The sequence below is a fragment of the Patella vulgata genome, chromosome 3 (genome assembly GCF_932274485.2).
Source record: "Patella vulgata chromosome 3, xgPatVulg1.2, whole genome shotgun sequence".
Lineage (NCBI taxonomy): Eukaryota > Metazoa > Mollusca > Gastropoda > Patellidae > Patella > Patella vulgata.
The window spans coordinates 53,311,219-53,336,269 of record NC_065881.2 but is presented as its reverse complement, the minus strand read 5'-3'; the positions used below and the strand labels follow the sequence as shown (position 1 = coordinate 53,336,269).

General features: G+C 36.0%; 1 protein-coding gene across 5 annotated transcripts in view; it reads left to right on the top strand.

The window, feature by feature from the left end:
• LOC126815642 (uncharacterized) overlaps window positions 1-25,051 on the top strand; it is a 66,753-nt gene that overhangs the window by 14,232 nt on the left and 27,470 nt on the right. For all 5 annotated transcript variants that reach the window (XM_050541391.2, XM_050541392.2, XM_050541393.2 and 2 more), the window contains exon 2: window positions 457-1,415. In XM_050541391.2, coding sequence (XP_050397348.1) covers window positions 864-1,415 — 552 coding nt within the window. In that variant the 5' untranslated portion in view covers window positions 457-863. The remainder of the gene's footprint in view (window positions 1-456; window positions 1,416-25,051) is intronic.

The following is a 25,051-nucleotide window of genomic DNA, read 5'->3' as shown; positions in this document are numbered from 1 at the left end:
CCGGGTTTCGGAATAATCTACGAGCATCTGTGCCGATAGGTTACATGTTGAATTATTACCATCATGCAGATTTATAACCTATCATATCAATTTACTTCAAACACCAATTATTGTGGAGTCCATTAATGTTAAGGTCGAGTAGTCCTGTATAATTGTTTGTTGTTTTCTTTTAATTTGGTCAAGCCGGAAATTTATTTGGCAAGTTATTGTTTTGGCCTATAATGGAATACCGGAACCGCTTTGTGTGTTGTTCCAGTATTGATATCAGTGTTTGGTTTAAGTAATGGCTAATGGTAAGCAATCTGGAAAAAACAAAGTAATTTGTATAGTAATTAGACCCTTATTCCAGTCCAGATATTATTGTTTATTCAGAACACAATAACAATCCATTGAATATATTGAATCAGTCGATATTTTCCCACAATTAATCAACTTTTTTATTGTATTTTCTTTCAGGAAGGTTTCTTTCGTCCGTTTGAACTACTCTACAGGACACCATACCAATACTCAGTCAGGCTTTGGTGTCGGTGATAAATTCAGAAGAGGTGTTTCTATGTCCAATTACATTGCGTGTGCTTCTATAATTGCCAGGTTTTAGTATCGGAAGCCTTAATTTACTGTGGACGTATTCCTATTCTAATATAATTGGGAATATTGAATGGTGCATAGAGGAAACCTTGTTAATAAGTGTTTGATGAAGTTAATATGAAGGAGGGCGATAATGAATTTCCACGGTAGCCTCACCATGCTGGCCACTATTTACTTTCCTGTGACGTGATTGGCGGTGTCGTCTGCTAGTTGTATTTTCCCTCGCGTATTAGAATATACCTCACTAAAGGATAGCTAATAATTATCAAAGTTTGATGTCTTTCACACCACAGTTGGAGCTGTCGAGTGGCAATATTTGCCACACGGAAAGACATCTATTCTTCATGGATTCCAACGAAGAGAACGAGTCGGAAAACATGACTTGCGATTCCTTGGATTATGCCAACATGCAATCCACGATTGTCATACAGCAGCTAATGTTAACAGCATTTATCGTAGCTGGGTTTGTTTGTACCAAAACCATATACGACAACATTAGAAAACGACAGGCTCGCATGACTGTGGTAGTTATAGGAGGGGGTCCCATAGGGTTATTATCAATCTTAATAGCAGCCAAAACTGGTAAAGTAAGGAAATTAATTTTATTTGAGGAATTGTGTAAAAAGGCGTTATTAAACAAACCGCACCAATTAGCTATGGACCCCAAGAGTGTGGTTTTCTTACGGAAACTAGGTGTTGACTTCGATAATATTGAAGGCTGTTGGTCCAATGACAGTTTCTTCACACATGTAGGAATATTTCAAGAATATTTAGTGAATGTGATATGCAGATTAGATATATCAAAAGATTTACGGTTCGGACACAAGGTAAGCTATTATCACTACATCTTTCAGTTTTCTACCGTGATTCGCTTTAGCGTTTAGGCAACATTCTGCGGAGCGTCGTGAACGATGTGGGGTGTTCTTGCTTTTCGCGATGCAACCTCATTTGAGTAACATGCAACATAATTAATATACTTTGGCATTGGCTGTAATTCTATAAGGTAATCAATTTAATTCGATTTACAGAACTGATGATCGCGTTTCGTTTATGTCAATGCCCAATCACGTATCGAAAGGAATTGCTGAATATCATTTTCACGTTATCTATTTCTAAATCATAATTACATACTGACAAATTATGGAATGGGAAAATTATCACGAAACGAAACGTAATGTAATCTGTATTTTTCTATCAGTGTCTGGGTCGGGCTTCAACTAATCCCAGCTTTTGTTTAAGTTGGTGATATCTGATGTGACGGATAATACTGTGGTCAGATTACTTTAATAATCGTGAAAGAGGCTTGTTCAGCCGAAAATTATATAATACCGTGAACGAAAAATAAGTTTTGAAATTATCCCCGTAGTGTATTTGTATTTAAAGCGCACTTTATGTTGCGGAGAAGATGGATTGCTGTTGACATATTATTTTATGTGTACGGTTTGTATACTTTGCATTCCCACCTTATAAAACATAATAGGCAACAGGTCTGCTAGTTGACGTGTTAAGGTACATATTATGTGATGTGATTTACGTAATCTGTAGTAAATACATGTGTATTTAACATTGTCTCTCCAAACATTCTCAAATTGATGGTATAGTGTTTCAATGACGTAATCAAAAGTTCATAAGTCATGCACTTATCGTAAGAAGCGACATTGTAAATGAAACCCGCTTGTCCTCTGTAGCTGCATCTACTTACTACATGTATTTAATCTGTTAATGGGCGAGTAGACTTTTTATTAAAATACAACAATATACGACCTTCCCCGAATAATCAAACTTCTCCTTATTATGTACACATTGCAAGAACCCTGCGAATAAAGGATCACAGAAGAGTAATCATATTCCTATTTCTAACTTTTAAGGTCGTCAGATATTTCTTTCTTAGGATACGAACTGTTTGAACTTTAGAAATAAGCTAACTTGTACTTTAAATTCAGACGAAACTGGCACCTCGTTTCATGTGAACTTATCAACTTGTCAAACAAAGACATGCTGTTTTAACAGGACAAAAGACGCAGACGACTGGATTAACAAGAAAAAGAATGGCGGTCACGTTGTGATTTTTTATCACTATTCATGTGACTTAGCATCTTTAACTCCTAAATATTGACAGACAATACAATACCACTATTGTGGACGCAGACGTTAAACGACGAATGGTTCTACTACTACTACTACTACTACGGACATACATTCCGACCATTAATTCTTCCTTGTCAATTAGTTTACAGAGTGTCTTAGTTTGGGAGAGTGACCATTTCTAAAAAGTGTATTTATGGATCATGCATGTTATATAGATCCTATATTGACACCAATACATGTTTCAAGAAACATAAGAGTCTGTCGTACGAACATGAAATGTACAACAGTGGAAATAATGTGTTTGGCCATGTAAAATATCCTCGCTGGTGCGATTGATATCACAGAATGAACTTTTTTTTTGAAAAACTACCCAGTTACCCACTGCTACTATTATATTGAACCTCCGACTATTTAAAGCCGACATGGGGCAAGGGTTATGTCTTCTATCTTCCGGCAAATTGTGTGTCAAGGTACTGGATCAATAATATTCGATTAAAGTTCGGATCGACAAGTCTGTTTTGACCAAGGCGGTAGGAGGTCAGTGGGGTTAGTCTGCATTTGTACAAACAACGACTGTAAAGAAATTTATTTTCCCATCCATATAATTTCGAAATTTCCTAAAATGACTTTTAGGATGCTAATCCAATTTCAATTTAAATGTGATAGAACAAAATTAAGTTCTATATAACACGGGATATTGTTTAGTCTAGAAGTAATGATATTGTTATTAAAACTGTCTCCGTGATATTAAAGCATTGATTATCCTGTCAAATTATACTACAAAATATAAAATATTACCTTCTCGTTGGTGCTTGATTGAGATAGGGGCGTTTTTGTTTACCTCCTAAGTCATAACACACACTAGTTATCATTATCTGGTTAGAATCTAATGTAATAAATTAAAAATGACATGTATCCGTATTACGATAATGTTTCAAATATGTGTATCATATCACTCCAAAAGCCAATTAATTAAATGCTCTGCCATAATAAACTCGTTTCAAGTTGCTAATGATGCCCCGTTATAGCAGCTACTCACATATACACAATCGATGCATTTTCAGAAAATTAAACAAAAAGACTTTTCTGGTGATTTAAAATCCCTAGAAAAAATGGGTAGGGGTAAAAAATTAAGACCACATTACTCTTTCGTCAGTTGTTGATAAGTAAGTATTCGCCTTGTTAAAAAAATGGGGTGTCAAAATCCCCATCGATATATTCACGACCTCTCACAGCAACAACGATTTTCAAACAATTTCAGAACATTGTGTCCATTCAAATCTTCAAAGGAAATCTTTAAATGACAATCTAGAAGTACGGTTAACTATTCAACACAAAACACAACATATAGTATATCTGGATATAACTACTCGGTTATTTAATAACGACGTTTCTTATCACATGCAGGCCACGTTTTTAATTAAGTTTCCATTGTTTGCACTATTGTTACAAAGACTTCAGTCTGGAATTATTCTGAGACGTTTACTTTTATTAAGAAGACAAACCCTATCGTTGTACAACGATTTCGTTTGATCTTTTGCATAGGTGAATTTAACTTATTATAATTTGTCGATATTTTATACTAATAATTTTTGTTACAAGGGTCTGAAAAAATAGACGAAATAATTAGACCAAACAAACATCACAGAACAAATTACGAAATTTGTTTTGTTCGCAAGGTTTCCAAATAAATGTTGTTTTCTCTGTTTCAAATTACTTCTACTAATTAATGTTCAAGATTGATTTTCGTAAATGCTTTTGAAATGAGGGTTGAAATAGAATTACTCGCTGAACGTGTCTTTTTATTTCTATTAGTTATTGTTAGTACACGAATTAAATTAACCTTCTCTTCGTCAAATGTTATTCACTTCAGTCCTGGTGTGTCTTGGTCTTTTGTGCAACTAAAATTGTTGAACTTATTTAAATTTAATGCTAGCTATACTATTTTATGGAGGTGGGGTGTTTATATCTTTATTTCAAATAAACCATACATGTTATCGGGAACGGTGATTTTTAGAGAAAGACCTAAAAAGTAAGGTCATGTTATCTGAAAACACAAGCAGTCATTAGGGTTTCTGTTAACAAACATGTCCGCACGGCCATTAACTACATTAGATAAAGCTTTTGGTCAATATGGCTTGACCAACGACTAATGTCTTCATACATAAGTAGCACGTTCACGGTCACAATTCGTGTGAAATACTGTGAATTCCATATTTTCGACCTGTATGTATATAGGAAAATAGTTTTGGCACACAAGGCGACGTATGATATATTATCATTTATTGTTTTACATTCGTTCACTTATGAAATATGTTTATTTACACGTTTCGTGTCAGATAACATAACTCATATTTAAATATTTATTGATTTATTTTGTGTCATCTGGTAGAATATGTTGTTCAATTATATAATAAAACAACTTATACTAAAAATATGTACTGATAGTCATTAAACATCGGCGTTAACTCATGGATCGGGGGCGTTGGTTGTGTGGTTAGGACACTTAGCTCACAACCCAAAAGTTCTCGGCATGGGCTGAGAAGGAACATACTGGTCATGGGTATCTTCGGGAATGATTGGCGAAATGTGCCTAGTCGTTCTGAGGAACCGAGATTCTGTGTATACATTGATAGTGCACATTAAAGATCTCTTGGTATTTGGAATTCAACGATGGAAACCTCGCTGCCTTGGCAAAATTCCTGCCCTAGCATTGTACACTTAACCTATTATCATGTGAAGTATTGTGTTGACGAGGTGTTGTTGAACCCAATTTCCTGAGTGTAGTTTTTACATCTACCCAGATCCCGCTGCTGGGCACCGCTTCAGTTCACGAAGTGGAGTACGCAAAGTTAGGTACGTGTAAGGTACGTCAGATTCTGACGCTATATTGATTGAAACTATCACATTTTATAGAATTGGATTGTCGATGAATATAATGGATGTTTGATATAGGATAAAATGGGAGAAGTCGTCCCAAATTTACAGCCAAGATACAAAATCTAATGGGAAGTTGTACACAGTGGGTGTTTCTAAATGGCATTGTATTCATGACACAATGTGGGCAGTAACTCTGATTGTGGCCGTTGTTCATAAGTTACACTCCATGCTAATGTCTATGCAATCTGATTCCAGACAATGTGTAATTGAAGGCAGGATTTATCTATAGACTGATATTATAAAATTTACCACCACCTTGAATTGCCTGGAACGAATATTCTTTAGAAATCAAAGAGTATGAATATATGTCCTCGTGTGCCCTATATTATGAGCAAGGCATTGACTAAAGCCCCTTGTCGTCTAAATAAGATTTAAGCTACGTATAAGTAGTTCAATTAGAGATGGAAAATCGAACTGTAATGTCGTAAAATGCATTAGTTAAGCAGCGTGATTCTAATAAGATATTGTAGACACATTCATCATTTTATTGCAAGAAGCGTTAGATTTGATAAATTATGATTTTTTTATATCTGAAAAACAATAATTATCCAAACAATATGTCATAAAAAACACCTTTTGCTTCTGCCATCAGCCGAAAGTTCAGACTAATCTTCTATTTTTTTTAATAAGTATTAGTAATGTTTTCATTGTATTTTTATTGTTATATTTTAAAATGGAAGCTGACAGGTAGGAAGAATACTGACAATGAAAATATACCGTATTGATCGACCGTGCTTTCTGGGTTCTTCAATTCAAATAAAGTGGCACTGTGAAACGATAAAGGTTTATTTTCTTTCACTCGACTCGGCTCTTTGAATAAACAACTTATCTTGATTTTTCTAAAAACAATAAGAATCCTCTGCCCGTCTTTAATTGTTTGTTTTCTTTATACAGAAATACGGAAATATACTTGGTTCATATGGCTTTGTTGCAAAGATGCTTGTAAGTTATTTAAATAGGCTGTTAATAGGATACACGAGGTTTAAATATTTCATAACCCAACAATCCGCTCCGAGACAAGTCCAGATTGAGTCGGTTTTATTAAGAAAATTTAATCCAGTTAATAATAATTCTATCATAGAATTACATCAATTGATTTATCGATATTTGCATCTGGTGAAAGTTGCTGAAAATGACCTTTTTATTTATGTATTAGAGTCACTAGTGGTTGAAGGAAATTAATAGAATATTCTTGGAGAGGGTATATAAAGGAAGGCGTATTACAAAGAGCACAGTCTTTATTATCCTTGTGGGAACTCAATAGAAGCTGAAGCAATTCAGATTTTATCGGTACCAATTTAACACACTGTTCTGGTTTTATTTTCTGACCTTTCTCATTTTGTATAGGTAACCCTCTTCCCAAAGTTGCCGAATTAATGTGTTTCATCAAACCAAAAAACAGATCATTTATCTATGGATCATTAAAAGGATCTAATTTTAGTGTTAGGCGATCACCAATGTGTTAAATTACTTTCTGGTATTCCCCTTAAGCTTTAAATAGATATATATATCTTGACATTATTAATATGCCATGGAGGTGATATTACCGTTACTTCATGTATTCATTTACATATTTCTTACATAATCATTGAAAACACAAGGTACAATTTTCACTTAAATCCAATGCATTTCCTTGACCTTAAAGTCTCTTATGTATATTTAGCGGCTATTAATCTCTTGCAATCTACAGTATTGAAGTCGTTAGTTAGTACCAGTGACAACGAGTTCTAGGCTAACAAAATGGTCCAATTCCGTTCAGTAATCAAAATCTTTGCTAAAATCTTTTAATTCGATTGAATCCAAGCCGGGGTTTTTGATTTTGTTTTTTGTGAACAATCAATTTAAGTACATTTTTAACGTGAATTAATCCGTAAAAAATAGATATTGTCTGAAAATGCAAATGACAAAGGTGAATGGTATTCATTTAAAAATGTTAAAGGGGGAAATTTCCTCAAATTTAAGGAGGCTTAACTTTAAGGAAACTTCCTTAAAACGATCTTTGATTGATAAGTTAAAGGAGCTAAATCACTAATATTTGGGACCTAGAAATTGACACAAACGGGTCGCAACGCACATAATAATGTAATATGAATGTATATAAACTGATTTACATTCTGTCTTTTCCGTTTTTACTATTATTTCAAATCAGTTGCGTTCGGCGAAATACGTCAGAAGTCTCAATCGATTGGCAATCTCTAGCGTCTGGTTATTCCAGTCTACACCGATAGTATTAATTGAGCATGCTCTCCAGATAAGAATATTTCGTCATCGTTTGACATGACTCGTTCTTCGAGTCCCTTGTTACAAATGGCAGTCAAACGCAATATGGTACACGATTCGTGTACCAATGGTAAAATGTTGATTTTGTCTTAAATATCGGATATCAGATGCCCATTTGTTCCCGGTAAGATCGCAACATCAATGTTGATTTAAATTGACAAATAATTCGTGTTTCCAATGTCGAAGACTTTGGATTATATACTGAGTTAGAGACTTTGCTACTTTAAGGTCGAAAATCAGCCTTAAAGGGCTAATCCCGATAATATTTTCGAGAATAAAACTGCCTAATTTTGTGTTAAAATCCCTTAAAATCCCCTACCCTAAGCCCGAGCAACTAACTTAATATATGTGATACGTTTTCAAACAACTTAAACCCGTCAGTCTTCATCTGGAAATGGAGACCGCTGGCCCAAGCTGTATTATGCTGTGTCTTGATAAAACTAGACTTTTATTTTATAAAAATAATGTGTAGGTGAAATTTACCTTTCGTTATCAAGTACAGCACATCGGACATTCATTGTATAGACCTGTAAAGGAATGGGAATCAATCATCAGGTCACCCAACGAAAAAACTGACCTGAAATCTTAAAAGGGTTACGTGTCCGGATAAGCAGTTTTGACGTTCACGTCCAAACGACTCAATATTCTGAGCTGAAATTTTCATACGATGTAAATACACCATTCCTCTATATTTTGGCGCTTAAATTTCATACGTAATCAGACTTTTATTTCTGAGACTCTGTTCAAATCGGGATAGTCCCTTTAAAACCGCGTCTAAAATCCCTCACTTTACATAAAGATGTACGTGTTGCGTACTTTTAGCACAAAAAAAACTTGTACTTTATTTCCACCCAACTCTCTACAGTTCAGAAATACTGAAGCGGTGGTCGATAACAATCAGTGTGGTGTCAGAGATCATGGAAGAGTGCACATCAACTAAGGCAAAAAGTTGAGAAAATACCTTAGTCAAGGTTCATTAACGGTGCCTTTGATCCGCTAAATAGTGAGAACGGCAAATGCCGACAAATTGGGCAAACATGACTTGAAAACCGGGGTTCTTTCATTTTTTGCATATGTATTCTGCTCTAAAACTTAGAAATGCCGGAAACGAAACCAAGTGAACGTACGTGTGTAATATTATAGGGCCTATATTATACTGCAGAGGTTATTTAAGTTCTGTAAAAGATGCGCTGGTTAATGTATTGAAGTCGTTAGTTAGTACCAGTGACAACGAGATCTAGGCTAACAGGGATATGTCTGGTAGATTAAAGTGGGGCAATGACATCATAGTCTGGTAATTCAAATATGGTAATCCCATGCTTTAGACACATGGCGTATTCAAGGTAGCTTTTGTCCAGGTGACCTATCAGATAAAGGAAGTACCCGGTCCATTTCCCGGGAACCAGTACTTGACTCAAGCACGTGTCCTCTTTATAAAGAGGGGGTCACAGTGGGTAAGACGCTGGCTCACTAGCGGGGAGGTCTGGTGTTCGATCCCTGCATTGGCCAAGAAAGTTCATCCAGATTTTCCGGTGTAGCACCCCCATGTCAGTGATGCAGGGCGGAGGGCCTGACAAGGACAGCTGTCTAGTCGTTCGAATGGGACGAAAAATCGAGGTCCCGTTACACATTGGCGTGCACGTAAAAGACCCCTTGACAGTTGGAATTCGATATAAGAGTAGGCCGTAGTGCCGCTGTCCGGGCAAAATTTCCCTCATAGCACACTGTATGGCGTATGCCCGTCTTCATTAGCCCAGTTCGGAGCAGTCTTCATTTCATTTCTCTTTCTAATGAACGTGCGGGGTTTAAATTTCTTTAGGCATCATTTCGTATTCTCATAAGGACGTTCCTACAGCCTCCTAGGCTGGGAAACACCGCCGCAAAACACAAGCTGGGGATAGAGAACTTATATTTAGCTTATATTTAATGTCATAGCTGGGTGTGTCGTTTCCTGTATATAAACGTTGTATTTTGGGTGTTCTAAAGCTATAAAAACATAGTTAACCAACGAAGTGTCCCAGAGTCAATTGATCCTTAGTCACGACGTAACAACACCGTAGTGTCAGTTCACAAATATATTTGCAGAGAGAGTGAGAGAGAGAGAGATGTGGTTTAACGTCTCGACACAAACTAGGTCAATTCGGGACTAAAATATGGTTTAGTTTTTTATTTTAATAATTCGCTTGCGAGTAGGAGTCTTTAGCAGTGGGAGGAAACCGGAGGACCCGTAGAAAACCCACGAGGATAGAAAGGCGACCCTATTCCTTGTCATGTACAACCGGGGATTCGAAACCACGCTAGTTGACTTAATGACAGGCCTTATGATACAGCGCGCACGTGCTAACCATTCGTCCATCCAACCCCCCTATTTGCAAAGAAAAACTGTAAATATATAAATATTAATTTCAGACTCTTTTTGATATGTTTTATATGTCCCGAATTTGCCATGTGGACTGTATCATGCATGGTGTATATAGCTGTTGGCAAAGACGCCATTAGATTATAATAAGAGTTCCCAACTACTTTTATCAGACAATCATGACTATGTCAGTGATGTAACGTTTGAAAAGTTCACGCAACTAATAATTTTATACATTGAAAGCATAGTTCTAATCAACACCTTAAGGACATGTTAATCTGCTTAGGCTGAGCCAGTAACACATCATCATTATCTACAATAACGCAATACGCCGTGATGCCCAGCTCTCTATGACGTTAGTTGGTTAGTGAGATGAAAATATAATGAAGAACTCGGGAGGGATTTTTTGTCAGTATGTGCGTAAATGATGAATGCATTGATTTAAATCACGATGACTTCTCATAAATCAAGTATCGTCAAGCTGACTAAGTTTGTCTTTGAAGGTAACAAGCGAGACACTGCGAGTAATTTATATTTGTCCTTAAATAACAACAATACATCAGTTACCATTTTTGTAGTCGCGTAAATACTTCTTTTCGATGAATAAATGGGTATTTATCTTGAAGAAGAACAGTCTAATTCATGTATAATGTCATCAAAATCAGGACCATTATTCAAGAATCGTCAAACTAATTTATCATACAATATTGTTATGCCAAGTAAACGGATTTCTCAGTTAGCAGTATAGTCTTAAATAACATGATGTCTATTCCTATTCTGTTGCACGGTCATTTTTTAGTTATTAATCCCCCAATCAGAAATACATGTATGTCACAACTAGCATTAATGTATAACGGAAGACAATATCACTGTAACAATAGTTGTTTTTAGGAACCTGTCTGAATAGGAATTGAGCAACAGACCAAGCCCATGCTTCCAACCCTTCTCCCACATAATCTGAAGAGGAATTTGACAACAGACAAAGCCCATGCTTTCAACCCTTCTCCCACATAATCTGAAGAGGAATTTGACAACAGACAAAGCCCATGCTTTCAACCCTTCTCCCACATATTCTGATTGGATCGGAGAAGTTAATTAATCCATGTACGTTCAGATTAAAAAACGTCTATCAGGAAAATAAGATCTACTTCATTATTAATTCAGAATAGTTATATTAAACTTAGATAAGCGTCTAAAGAAACAGTTAGTGGTATTTAAGAATCTAATCAAACTTTGTATCAATATGTCCATTAACCTTTCCATACACCATTACTACTTCTTGTCGCCAGCATCCCCTGTAGACTTTCAACAACAAAATACACAGTGGTCATTAGGGTGGGCAACCGCATTAAACTTATAATCAGATGGCCAGACTTAATTCAATTAATACTGTAGACAGTTCGTGATTCCAATCATTAATCTTAAAATAGTTGGAAGTATAGACAAAAGAATGGTTCATTTTTCCACTCTAGTGGTATTTATTATTATTAACGTTCCGGGCTACCAGGAAGTTTATCAACACAACCCTATAGTTTCACCCCAATTTCACCCCTTCCTTCATTCTACATGTACTAGATGTACTTTGATGAAAAATCGAATTTGTTACTTGTTTTTCTTTAATTCACGTGGGTAATTATAAATTGTATGTAATTATAGTAATTTCGACATTTAGCTTAATTATTGCATTAAAGCGAATTACAGGAAGTCTCTCCAATTTGGATCACAAAATCGATGGGTATAAATAATGAAAATCATGCTGAGAAAATTATAAGATACTTTTAAGTCCTGTTATTTAGCCCCCCCCCCCCTCCCTTATAATATCAATATAATATCTATTATGTTTACTTAGTAAATGCACATTGATGTGAAAAATTTTTTTAGTTTACACAATTAAATGTGCTATAATAGTTTTTTAATTACAAAAAAAGGCTCAAATGATAATGCAAATTTAATATCTTCATCACAAATTAAAAAAAAAAATAAGCCAAAAATGTTCAATATAACATTAAAGGAAAATAAACCATTACAGATAGGTGGCGTGGGTCGTTATATGGTCCTACCTATTGTTGTCAATCATAAATCAACAATAGCTGACAATAACAGGATTATGCTTTCATAAATATATGTATTATGGCATGTATGGTATTTTTATGACTACCATCAATATAACTGAGGTTACAAGCTTTTCATCAATTATTGAAAATTGTTATACAAATATTGTTATATGTGAGAGGAAATGGCTATCTGTAGTAGAATACTGTACTACATGAAGTACTATTTATAGGTTGGAATAACAATCGTCTGTTGAATATTATATAGGTTATAATATACACAATATCTATAATATATAATATATAGTTTATTATGTTCTTACATTGATACCTAATTTTATTATTAATAGATGACCGAAATATAGATATAGGATATCAAAATGTATGCCGTAGCAAATTACATATATTACCTTCCACCCAGTGGCGTGGTTGGACGATCGAAGCAAAGTGGGGAGGGGGGAGGGGCAAGATCTTGTAATAGTCCCCTTATAGGTTAGCTGATGCCACATTCAGCTCCAACTCAAACGATGCTCAGGAATTCATTAAATTTGGCCAGTGACCGCTGGTTGTGAGTAAATCAGCTGGTCTATTGGGAGCCTTGTAAGTCATTGAGCACTTTTGAGATTTTGAACCCGTTTGCTTTAAAATTGTTTACAATTCCATCTCTAGCTATAAGTAGCAGTCCCCTTGCGCGGTCTGAGCGGCCTAACGCCATTACAAGTCGTTCCCGTTCAAACACTTGGGAGTAAATGCGTTTGAAATTCAAGACAGCATACTTCGAACTTTACATGAATAAAGATATATATGTCCCAAAATAACCCGATGAAATGACTACAAAAGGCATAACCCTATTCCATTCTTTGATATTACTTAATCAAAGACAAGATTTGGCAGATTAAAGCGGCCTCCCTTGTCTCTAAACATCGTGCCAATCAGTCTTTTCTCTGCTCAGTTAACCTTTTGTGAGTTAAACAAACCAATTTTTTTTCTTGTAGATCTCACAATCAATACACTAATCAATAACACAAAGAAATGTAATTTACTTGACTTATAATCTTTTCAAATTGGAAAGCGTAAGTCAATATTTCATTCTTCGTTCCATGTCAAAGAAGATTGGGAACAGATCTTTGCTCTTATGTAAACTTGGTTGAATTTTTTGCTCGTTATGTAAACGGTGTCGTGTTATTAAGCTGAGGATGATCGTGGATTTAAGCTTGCATCAATCATAAAAAAGCTAGCCATTTTTTTAACACACACAAATTTAAATGACAGTAGATAAATATTGTATTCTAGGAAATAAATTGATATATTTTTTTATATACGCACACATTAAAATGTGATCGTATGTTGTAGTCACCTCTGTCGGGCTGGACCATCAGTGCGTTGGACATAATTGGGTGAGGACGCTCTAGAGTTAAAAGTTATCATCAAATTTATTACCAGGTTGACTTGAAATCAAAACACGATGTTTAAGTTCATGATACGAAGAAGTCACTTTATGTTTAACCATTTCCGATAATTGCTATCGGAGTTATTGTCCTTGATCACTCTGAAAATCTAGTGGGTGTATTGGTTCGACTTGAACCATGTCAAGAAGCATACTGATTTTCTTCGATTTCCGGAAATTACTATTATGGCCCTTGGTCACTTGTAATTTATACATAGTGTTAATGATCTTGCGATGAAGAATCCTATTGCTTTTCAAACATTTCCTGTAATTACCCCTGGAGTTATTTATTACCCTTGATCACCTAAGGCAACGGTTACCTCCTGAAAATCTGATTACCGATACATGCTTGCTTAAAAGCCTGTTAAATTTTAATTATTTCTGATAATTACTTCATGGGTTATTGCCCTTGAACTTAAAAAAGAAAAACAACGGACATGGGACAATTTTAGCTGGCGTGGGCGTATGTTTCGCTTACCGTACTATATTTTATACATTATATCTGTTTTCGATGAGATATCATGGTGAAGTAATTTTATAGAACATGATAAATATCATGTTTTATTTTACTGACATGGCGAATGTTTTCCGAAACGCATTGGATAGCTCGTGCTAGGATATAAAATCATTCCTCATAAATATTATGTTCATAGAAGAGAATATTGTTTTTATCGAGTTGTTTTGGCATTATAATGATGATTACATTCCTCAAAGGAAGTTTCACCGATTTTTTTTTTCAACGCTCACTTAGAAGTAAAACACGGTGCAGCGATTTCTGTACTATTGCCCAAAGATTTTCTGACTGCCGTTTACATTATTTAAATACCGTGCCAATATTTTCACTGTTTTACATAGTAGAATTACAAAACAAATCCAGTTTTACATCTATATGTATTTGGATTATATATTCATAGAAATGTATTCATTTCAGCCTCTTAAAGATGGATGTTTTGTAAAATTTATTGTATTGCTTCTAAAATATGAGAAGGCTTGTTAATAAATATACCTGGGCCAATTAAATACTGTATTGTATGTTGTGTACATGCCCAAGATTTTATCAGAATTAGAAAGGCTGAGTAGCGGTTATTGTACCTAAATAAATAGGGTATCGAACCAAACTGGCTACTGATTTTTAAAAATGTTTCTTTGTCTTAAACATCTGCAAGTAGTGCAGTACACGTGGGTTAGTTAGATTTCCTCATAAGAAATGAAATGAAATGGGGTTTACGCCCTACTGTTCTGCTCCAATACTGGGCTAATGAAGACGGGAATACGCCATGCAGATTGCTATGAGGAAAATTTTGCCCGGGCAGTGGCACTATGACCTACTCTTATATCGAATCCCAACTGCCAGGGATCTTTTACGTGCACGCCAATGTATACACGGGACCTCGGTTTTTCGTCACATCCGAACGACTAGACAGCTGCCATTGTCAGGCCCTCCGTCCTGCACCACTCACAAGTGGAAACCACGTCGGAAAATCCCGATGAACTTTCCCGGCCAATGCAGGGATCGCACACGCGACCTCAAGTATAGCCAGCCAGCGCCCTACTCACTTAGCCTCCGTGGCTCCCTTCCTCATATGAAGAATGTTGATTTACTAACATGTTTTAGTAAGACAAGGGCTGTAAATGTGAACCAATGATTTAATTGTTATAGATTCTATTCTTCTGAATAGATGACACTAGACTGGTAATATTTATTATTAAAAGAGAACACAGAACACAACAATAACACATTTTATATACTGAACAATGAATTATATTTTCAAGGAAATGATGTACAATTGAGACAAATCCAATACAAAAACAAACACGTGTATCTATATAAACAATTAGGACCCGTATCAGTAACATTTACTAAATAAAATGGGATTTAACGTTCTACAAATGGATGAAGACGGGCATACGCCATACAGTGTGCTAAGAGCGAATTTTTGCCCGAACATCATATTCCAACTGTCAAGGGTTCTTGTACATGCACGTTGATGTGTACACGGGATATCGTGTTTTCGTCCCATCCGAACGACTATACATTGTCCCCTGCCATTCCGCCCGCCATGCACTAGTAACACGATGGGGACCACGCCGGAAAAAAACCCGATGAACTTTCCCAACCAATACCGAGATCGAACACGGGACCTCCAGATTAGCTCCCCCCCCCCCGCTGTAATTATAATACTTTAAAACTAATTACATGTGTTCGTGTAATAAGCGAAGGTTTTTTTTTTAACAACACGAGATACACCGTTTACTAAAGAAATAGCCAAAAGCAATTGAAGACTAATTAAGGCAATGCTGTCACCTTCGATTTTATTTCTCAGTCGTTGGGTTGCGTGATTGTCGTGTACGTGATTCCAGTAAAATTACTTCTTCGTTCAAATCAATTATTTTCTGTCAGAGGGTCTTGTTTAAAGATAAAATAGTTTTCAATAACATCTTCACGTCCAGTGTTTTACCCCATGATAATAAAACAATTTGACTAGACACATCTATTAACATTTGAGAACGGAGTAATTGAGAAAACATATAAACGGGCTTTATTTTCTCTAAACATGATCTCTCATCTCAAGTGATTTTACTGAATCGTGTTAAAATTTTCATCAAATGTCGATAAAGGCAGCTGGAATCGTCTCAAACTGTCGAGTTGTGACCCAATTTCATTTCCTATCCGCCGGAATTCATTAGTAATAGAGCTCAAATAGATGTCAAACTGTTTTTGGAATTAGTGTTGTACAATTCTCGTTCAGCGGTTCCAGTTCCACTGATGTCGTCCTTGGGGTTATCTAGCTGTTACACGTGACCCATGGATGTGATGGCCCACCTGAAGAGCATGCTCGTTTCTTGCTCTTGTTATTTGTGAAAGATGTATGTTTCCTCTATAATTATTCATCAGAATATCTCTCAATCTCTTCCCTATTTCTGGAAGAAATACCGATCAGTTGAAAGATCTACTTTTGTTTGGGGGATCAATAGACTAGTGCCCCAGTAGTCTAAAAACAAATTTGGGTTGGCCAAAAAGATCTCATATAAGTCAATAGGTTTCAGAGCACAGCATAACATCTATACGATGAGCTCGACAGATTGGATTGTTGACGATGTTCGGCCATTCAAGTTTTTTTCTTATTGGTTTTTAGCTCTTAAATTTGTTTAGTGGCGATTTAATGCTATGTTATTTGTGATCAGGTGATATATCAAAAGAAACAGTTTCCTTTAACGTCGTTAAGTATTCAGCACCGCCGAATATTAATGGATAGAAGACCCGTAGAAGTAATTATAAGTGTATGTAGAAAAATACATGGCAACATTATTACTAGTATTAACACTATCTGATGTCAAGTGAGGCTAAATGTTGATTGAATGTCCAATATATTGCGGGCCTGTCGGGTTTTGCACTCAGTCAAGCCATTTAATAAGCTTCTTACACGCGATGCTTGGAGGGCATAATAACATCGACTGTAATATATGAGCGTGCATAAGAGGTACTAAATAAATATTTAATACAAGATCTCAAATATATTGTAAGCCACCATTATAATATATACGGAAGTCCCTAAATAATAAGTGGCATTAGGTGTTCTAGGAAGAGTAAATCTACTACTGCTTGTAGCTAACTGAAGCGATAGTTTGGTCCCAGTTTCGGAAGCCGAAACTAGCAAACAGAAGATAACTCCAGTATCAAAGAAGCTGGGAAAGTCACAAATCATGCGGTTTAATTAAATACATGTAGAATAGTACTACAATAAAATGTTTGAGATATATATACTCGTTAAATGAGAAGTGATATTAGGTTTTGTAAAAAGAGTAAGCAGACTCGGTCTTGTACGTGATACACATAGCTAATTAATACTTATGCAATAGTTTGGTACTGGATTTCTGAAGCAGAAGTTATTGGGTAGAATATTGCATGTAAATTGCTACGATCCGTCATTCTTTTGTTTCAAGATTTTAGATCTTTTTCATATTGGAGATTTGGGGATATGCACCAAACCAGATCCATGATAAATCTGGATCGCCATGCCTGTGGTTAAATCATAGTTTGCTTAAACGTTATTACATTCTACTTTATTTTTATATACTGGAATGATGTATACTTAAGGTGTTTAATACATCAACTATTGAATGATAAATCTGAACTCTCGGTTTAGCCAAGTATGCTACTTGTACATATTTCATGTCTCTTTTTATCACAGATATAGCACTAAAGTCTCCAAGTGCGTTCCTTTTTTTCCTCCAAGAGATATATAAATAATTACGTCTACATTTTGTTGGGATACAACTCAAATGTCTGAGATTAAAGTTGTGCTCCTAAACTGGACTAATGAAGACGGGCATACGCCATACAGTGTGCTGTGAGTGAAATTTTGCCCGGGCAGCGGCGCTACGGCCTACTCTTATATCGAATTCCAACTGCCAAGGGATCTTTTACGTGCACGCCAATATGTACACGGGACCTCGGTTTTTCGAGTCCCAACGACTAGACAGCTGTCCTTGTTAGGCCCTCCGTCCTGCATCACTGACAAGGGGAAACCACGCCGGAAAATCTGGATGAACTTTCTCGGCCAATGCAGGGATCGAACACCCGACCTCCAGGACGACCGAATGATCAATAACTAGAGTGACTAGTGATGGAAGATAAATTCGGACCACACTTGTTGGTCCAATACAAAATACTACCAATGTATAACTTTTTGTAGTAAGCGGGAAGTGAAATTAAATGCAAACGTGTTTAACGTCTTCGCCTAATGGAGACTGGCATGTATACGCCATGCAGTGCAGTGGGTAATGCGGGAAATTTTGCCCGGGGCAGCGGCGCTACTATTATTTCGATATCAAATGCCCGGAGAATCTTTAGAGTGTTGCCAATTGTATACTCATGCCTCAGCGTGTCGTCCTATCTACGCGACTATATACATGTAAACGATTTGCCTTGCTATGAGATACTACTGACAAGGGGTAGCAATTTTGAAAATCCAAAGGTACTTTGGACCAACACCGAATTCGAACAGGGACCTTCTGGTTAGTAAGCTTGCGCCATACTCACCTAAGCCCCATAGTCTCCAGTAAGAGGAAGGTACCAGTTTCTTGTCTCAAAGACACGGATATACAAGTTTTATTCTGAAACCAATCAATTTGTTAAAAAAAAAATATACTCCCCAGGGACACTCTATAACGTACTAAAATCATGACAATGTCACGCAAACCAAATTATTTAAAGCAGGAAATTAATAATTGCAGCTTGTGAATTACTGTTGATAATCGCTAAACCCCGGGCTTATAAAGCTCAAGGTGGGTTGGGTGGGCGAATGATTTAACGCTTTCGCGATGGATAATAAGGTCTGTCATTGAGTCAAGTGGCGTGGTTTCGATTCCTCGGTGGTACGTAGGTTTTCTCTGGGTCCTCAAGTTACCTCCCACTGCTAAAGCGATTTATTGAAATAAGATTGGACCATAATATTGGTCCGTTAATGACCTAGTTTTTGTCGAGTGGACGTTAGGGGGGAAAAGGTGTTGCATAACATTTTGACTTAAAGTTTACTTATTTAAAAGAAAATAACAAAACCTTTGGAAAAGAGTGTTGCTGAATATGTTGTACATTGATAATTCCCTTGCATGAAACAAACTACTAAAATATCACACATTGCCTTATGTAGGTACATCTTAGGGTGTAAACGTGTTGGGGTATTTACAGAGTCTTGTTTTTATTTATTGAATGAACTAAATCAACTTCCATTGACTTTGTATCGTCACCTTTATTTTACAAACTGTCATTTATATACCACCCATACATCTAATGTTATTCAATTAATGTCCTACCAATTCCCAATCTTCTGGTGGAAAGGATAATTAGAAAGGTTATTAATGGTATCCTTAAGTCAATTAGAGTTCTCCAACCAATAAATTTGTCTATTACTGTTCTGACTATGGTGGAATTAATTGTGTTTAAACACCAGTGACTTTCTAGTGAGAACATGGGTCCAATCCAGTCAATTTTACTAATGTCCATTACTAAATGGTGTCTTGGTGCTACTTCGAGTAGCGCTAATTCATATACCTCAAGGTTTTTATATAAGAGAAAAGTAGGTGGTGTGGAACATCATACATAATCTAATAATATAAAACCGGATTTATTGATGGAAACCAAATATATAATTTGTTATACAAATTGTAGTCGTGTTATACCGTATTGTTGTCGTGTTATACCGTATTGTTGTAGATATTTTAATTGTTATTCAGTTTTACTTGAAATAACAATTCATGATCAGTGTTCGAATTGATATCTCACTAATCTATCTAATCCGTTAACACTTTTGGTTTATACTAAAGTAACAGCATAATATATTATGCAATTATAGTTAAAGGAGCTTAATCCCTATTCTTTGGCTCCTTGTTACGTTCGGCGAAATACGCGAAGAGTCCAAATTGAATATTCCAGTCTACATCTGTAGTATTCTCCTGTGGGGTACGTTAAGCCTCGTTCATCTAGTCGCTACATTACAAATGTCGCTCTAAAACATTCTGGCACGCGAGTCGTGTGCCAATTTTAAATATTATGCAATTATAGTTAAAGGAGCTTAATCCCTATTCTTTAGCTCCTTGTTATGTTCGGCGAAATACGCGAAGAGTCCAAATTGAATATTCAAGTCTACATCTGTAGTATTCTCCTGCGGGGTACGTTAAGCCTCGTTCATCTAGTCGCTACATTACGAATGTGCCTCTAAAACATTTTGGCACGCGAGTCGTGTGCCAATTTTAAAATTTTCATTTTGTCTTAAATACTGGATATCAGAAGCCCATCTTTTCACGGTAAGATAACAACATCAATGTTGATTTAAATTGACCAATGTTTGCAATGTCGCAGACTGGATGATATTGAGTTAAAGACTTGCCTCCTTTAACATACATTTCTTATGAAATATTATCGTGTAAAATATTTAATACATGAAATTATAACTGCGACCTGAGGAGCGACAACGCCTTATTGTGACCGTTAGTCACTTTTGGGGAATCGTCTGTAGTTTTAATCTGTATATGTGTTATCGTCGTTAGTGGTGTATTGGATACAGTCCGCAGCACTGCCGGTTGTAGTACACGAAGCACTGGCGTATCCTTGCGTTTTTCACAACTTCTCATTTGCGGATTTCACATTATAGCTAAAACTTTATTTTCTTCTACACAGTAGCTTCGCTTTTAAAACCATTGTCCAATCTAAGTAATAACGGATGTAGTGCTCGAGTCAGTCATGTTTTATTAGGGTTTTTTATAAACAATATTTGTCTCATTTGAGGAGCGTATAGATTTGTTGTACTTTTTGTATGGTAACAATTCGTGTTATAAAATTGGTACCACCCTATGTTAAATACTGAACTTAAAAGTTGTTTGCTTAGTTGATTTAGCAAGAATATAAAGAAATTATATTAACGTCTCTTTAATCTAAAGGTTAATTAAATAGAAGAGAAGTAATTTAAACATGCATTATGCAAGAGCAAAATCTGCTTACTACAAGTCTTTCTTTAGGCCTGAAATGTTATCTAAATTATCAATTAGACATTAATTAACTTATCCAGACCATAATAAACTCTCGATGTCAAGGCTAGCCTTCGATGTTGACTGGATTAGATTCTTATATGCCGCTAACGGCCGTTGATAATTAAATCAGAAAAAGTGGATAATCGAGACTATGCTGTTTATATTAATGATTTTAGTAATGATGACCGAGACTATGCAAAAATTTCACCCGCTTCTTTCTCGGCTCATAGTGGATCAATTTGACTGAAATTTTCAGCAAATTACCTTTACACTTTCTAGTTTTTAACTATCATAGCGAGAACTGCCATCTCTTTATCTTATCTCCCATAATGTATCTTTAAATTAAAAAAAATAAAATAAACATGTCATTGTGATCTTTTATAACGATCTTATAAAGGAAATAGTTCGATGCTTACTGCGCATTAAACGGGTCTTCACATTCAGTAACTATTAAAACAAAGACGTAACAACCGAAAGATCCATGCGTCATTAGATTTAGACATAATCCGTTTTGAAAACATCTTGTTCGTAGGCGATGCACACATTCAGTCATTTTGTTAGGTAAGTTCAAATTACTCAGTGACGTAATTTGGAATACCTACACATGCAGTTTACGTATTTAACAAGCGGGTTAACCTGGCACGAAGTTAAAGGTGGTGATCAGTTAGCCAAAATAAATTATTTACTGTTTCCGTAATTTATGCATTTTATTGAAGATGTTTAAAGAATCATTGATGGTAAAAAAAATATTTTATTGCCAACGTCTTCGAATTTATAGAGAGAATTGTCTAAGTAATGTTCCTTGATATCAATAAATAAAGGGGGTTTAACTTAAGACTCGACTGTTAATAATAAAACAAGCTAACTTACATGCTAGTTATATTTCTTTCGGTCAGTGAGCATGTAGAATTAACGTGGTTTAATTCCGCTTAAATGACAAAACGGATTGTGTATTGAAGTTTTATGGAAATGTCCTTTGCAGCGTGTGATAAAAAGCGTTGATGGTCGAAACTTCCCTATTATTTGTTTTACGACAGTGCGATTTATGATTGATAAGCAAAAGTCTCATCGCTGATTTTTCGTCGTTGACTACGGTAAAATTGTTCGTGCCATATTAATATTATATTGCGCTATTTAGACGATACAACAACCAAATTACGGATTGGTAGATTAGAATAACGGGTAATGTCAAGAACACGAGGAATACGTTCATTGCATCATGGCAAAGTCAAGAACACGAAGAATACGTACATTGCATCATGGTTATGGCGAATTTTCAGTACGCTATGGCTTCTGGTTTGATTAGGCAAATGTATCTATCGTTATTGACAGGGAATAAACCCAATAGGGTCATGATATTTATCATGAGGTTATTACGTGATTCGTGTAAAACTTGTTAGTTTTATAAGAGTCATTTTATTGTGTGTTATTCGTGACTTGAATATTTTCGATCACAATGTCCCCTGAGATCAATCACTAGTATAAATCTATGTAACAAGCAGACGTCAAAGTATTTACGTCACATGGTTATACTATATGTTATTCTCATTTCAAAATTTGATTTAGCAAATTATAGGCTGTGCCAATAAAATACCAGGCTTTCGATTACTTTCAAGAAATTTAATGATATTATACATAAACATGAAGTCGGTCGTCTGCAAATGTCAAAGGAAATGAGATTGAATTAGATTTGAAATTGTTGGAACATTAAGCTGCTAGTATTTAACCTGATTCCTTACCTCATTTATCAAACGCGGAGTCAATACTTAGTATGACAAATAATGCATGTACAGAGTGCTGGAACTCCAACATCAATGTACTGCTTAATACAAGCTATATCACATTTTGTATATGAAATGAGTGCTTAACGTCCCACCTTTTTCTGCTCCGGGCTATGAAGACTAGGCATTTTGTAAAACTAGCAAAAAGATAATACAAATAAGTATACATAAGTATAGAGACAAAATACACTTACTATATTAATAAAAAAAAACTAAGCACATTGGTACTATATACATCTGTGTTACAAGCGACTGTATCCAACAAAGCATGGAACCGGAAATGAAACCTGGAATCACTCGGGATTCCTTGGTAGTTTCCATGACCTCCAGCCAACCCTCATATCGCGGATAAGTTGTTGTAAAATGACTTCAGCTTGACACTTGGCCCCACGTGGCCAGGAGCCATAGTCGCTGTGCAAATTCCGGGCACTACTTTTCATCGACAGCCAATAGGGTAGGGAATGACGATATTTTTTCACCCCTTCAAAACGGCTGCGTATTGAGGACTGGTTATGAAAGAAGAGTTCAGCCTTTGACTATAAAAATAGAATTACGCGGATCAAACGGGTATGGGATGCATATTTCTGTCCACGATTTTCGTGATAAAATTCGATTTACTCCACTACGCACTGATGACGTCATTCGGCGTTTTACACGATCGATCCCATTGCTGGAGCCACATTAAAATTTGATTGTATTTGTTGAAGTAAACATCGAAGTTTCTTCTAGTTATCTTAGTTATAGGCCAGAATCTGAGCCAGGTTTTTATGACTTTTTGTTCCACCCATCGGTCTTGTGGCTAAAACTGTTTTTGGAAATTCAATAAAGTATCCAAGTTGCCGAAACGAGCCCATACGCACGAAAACAAGCAAGACAGATATCCAAGTTATTTCTTTAATTTAGGATTTTATTTTGTCGCGGATTCATCGATGACTACTGGTAAATAATTGCTAAGCAACTTATCAGCCATTGAAATCGCTGCAATTTCCCGTGATATTTGAAGGTAAAGAAAACGTCGTAAAGTTACCCAACATACAGAAACTGGGCTCGTCTATTTAATTGTGAGTACACGTCAGCTACAACGTTCATATGTAGGACATACTATAAATATTCGAAACCGATAATCGAGCCGATGGATTTGTAGACACTCGAGGCCTCTTCTTGCGCCCGTGGGCAGTATAGTATACAACCTGATCACCGGCTTTCCTGGCATGAGTGATAATAAAAGTGCACGACGCCAAATGGAAAGACAATGGCATCATAGGAATACCATTCGCCTTATTCCACCAGATACGCGTCAGGTTTATGATATTGTCAGAACAGTGTATTACAACATGCTCAGACAATAACGTTATCTAATATGGCAGGACTTTTTACCGATTGCAACGGAATATTAACATATTTTGAATTCTTCTCTGTAAAATGGTAGGTTTTTAACATTATAATATCATTAATGATTGTGAGAATAAAGTAATCAAAATCGTTTATAAGAATAGCGCCATGCTTAGTTTGTATGAAACCGAAAAGTCTTAAATGTTGCCATTCTTGTCTTTCGTGGTATGGTATTAGCAAATGGCAAATGGTTACACTAAACAATGTCATTAAATATAACTATGACAACACTTTTGACAGGAAAGCCTGACTGGGCCATCGCCTACTTGGTCCATGCGTGGGGTATTTGCACATGAACCAAACAGACGATGGCTTAATTCACCACCTCAATAACAACTAGTATATTGACAATGCTCAACTCGAGGAAGGCATTTTTTCTTGATGAAATTGTTCCCGAGATCTCCAATGGCCCATATAGAGGCCACAATATGATGCAATCCAGGAATCGCCATTTTAAATGGTCATACGAGAGCATAGCCATGATCATTTATTGCAATGATTAGTGAGCGTAGCACAACCTAAGAATACCCATTGCACCATACACGACAACCCACCCATTGCCTCTAAATACTCACCGATGGATTTTAACGTAACA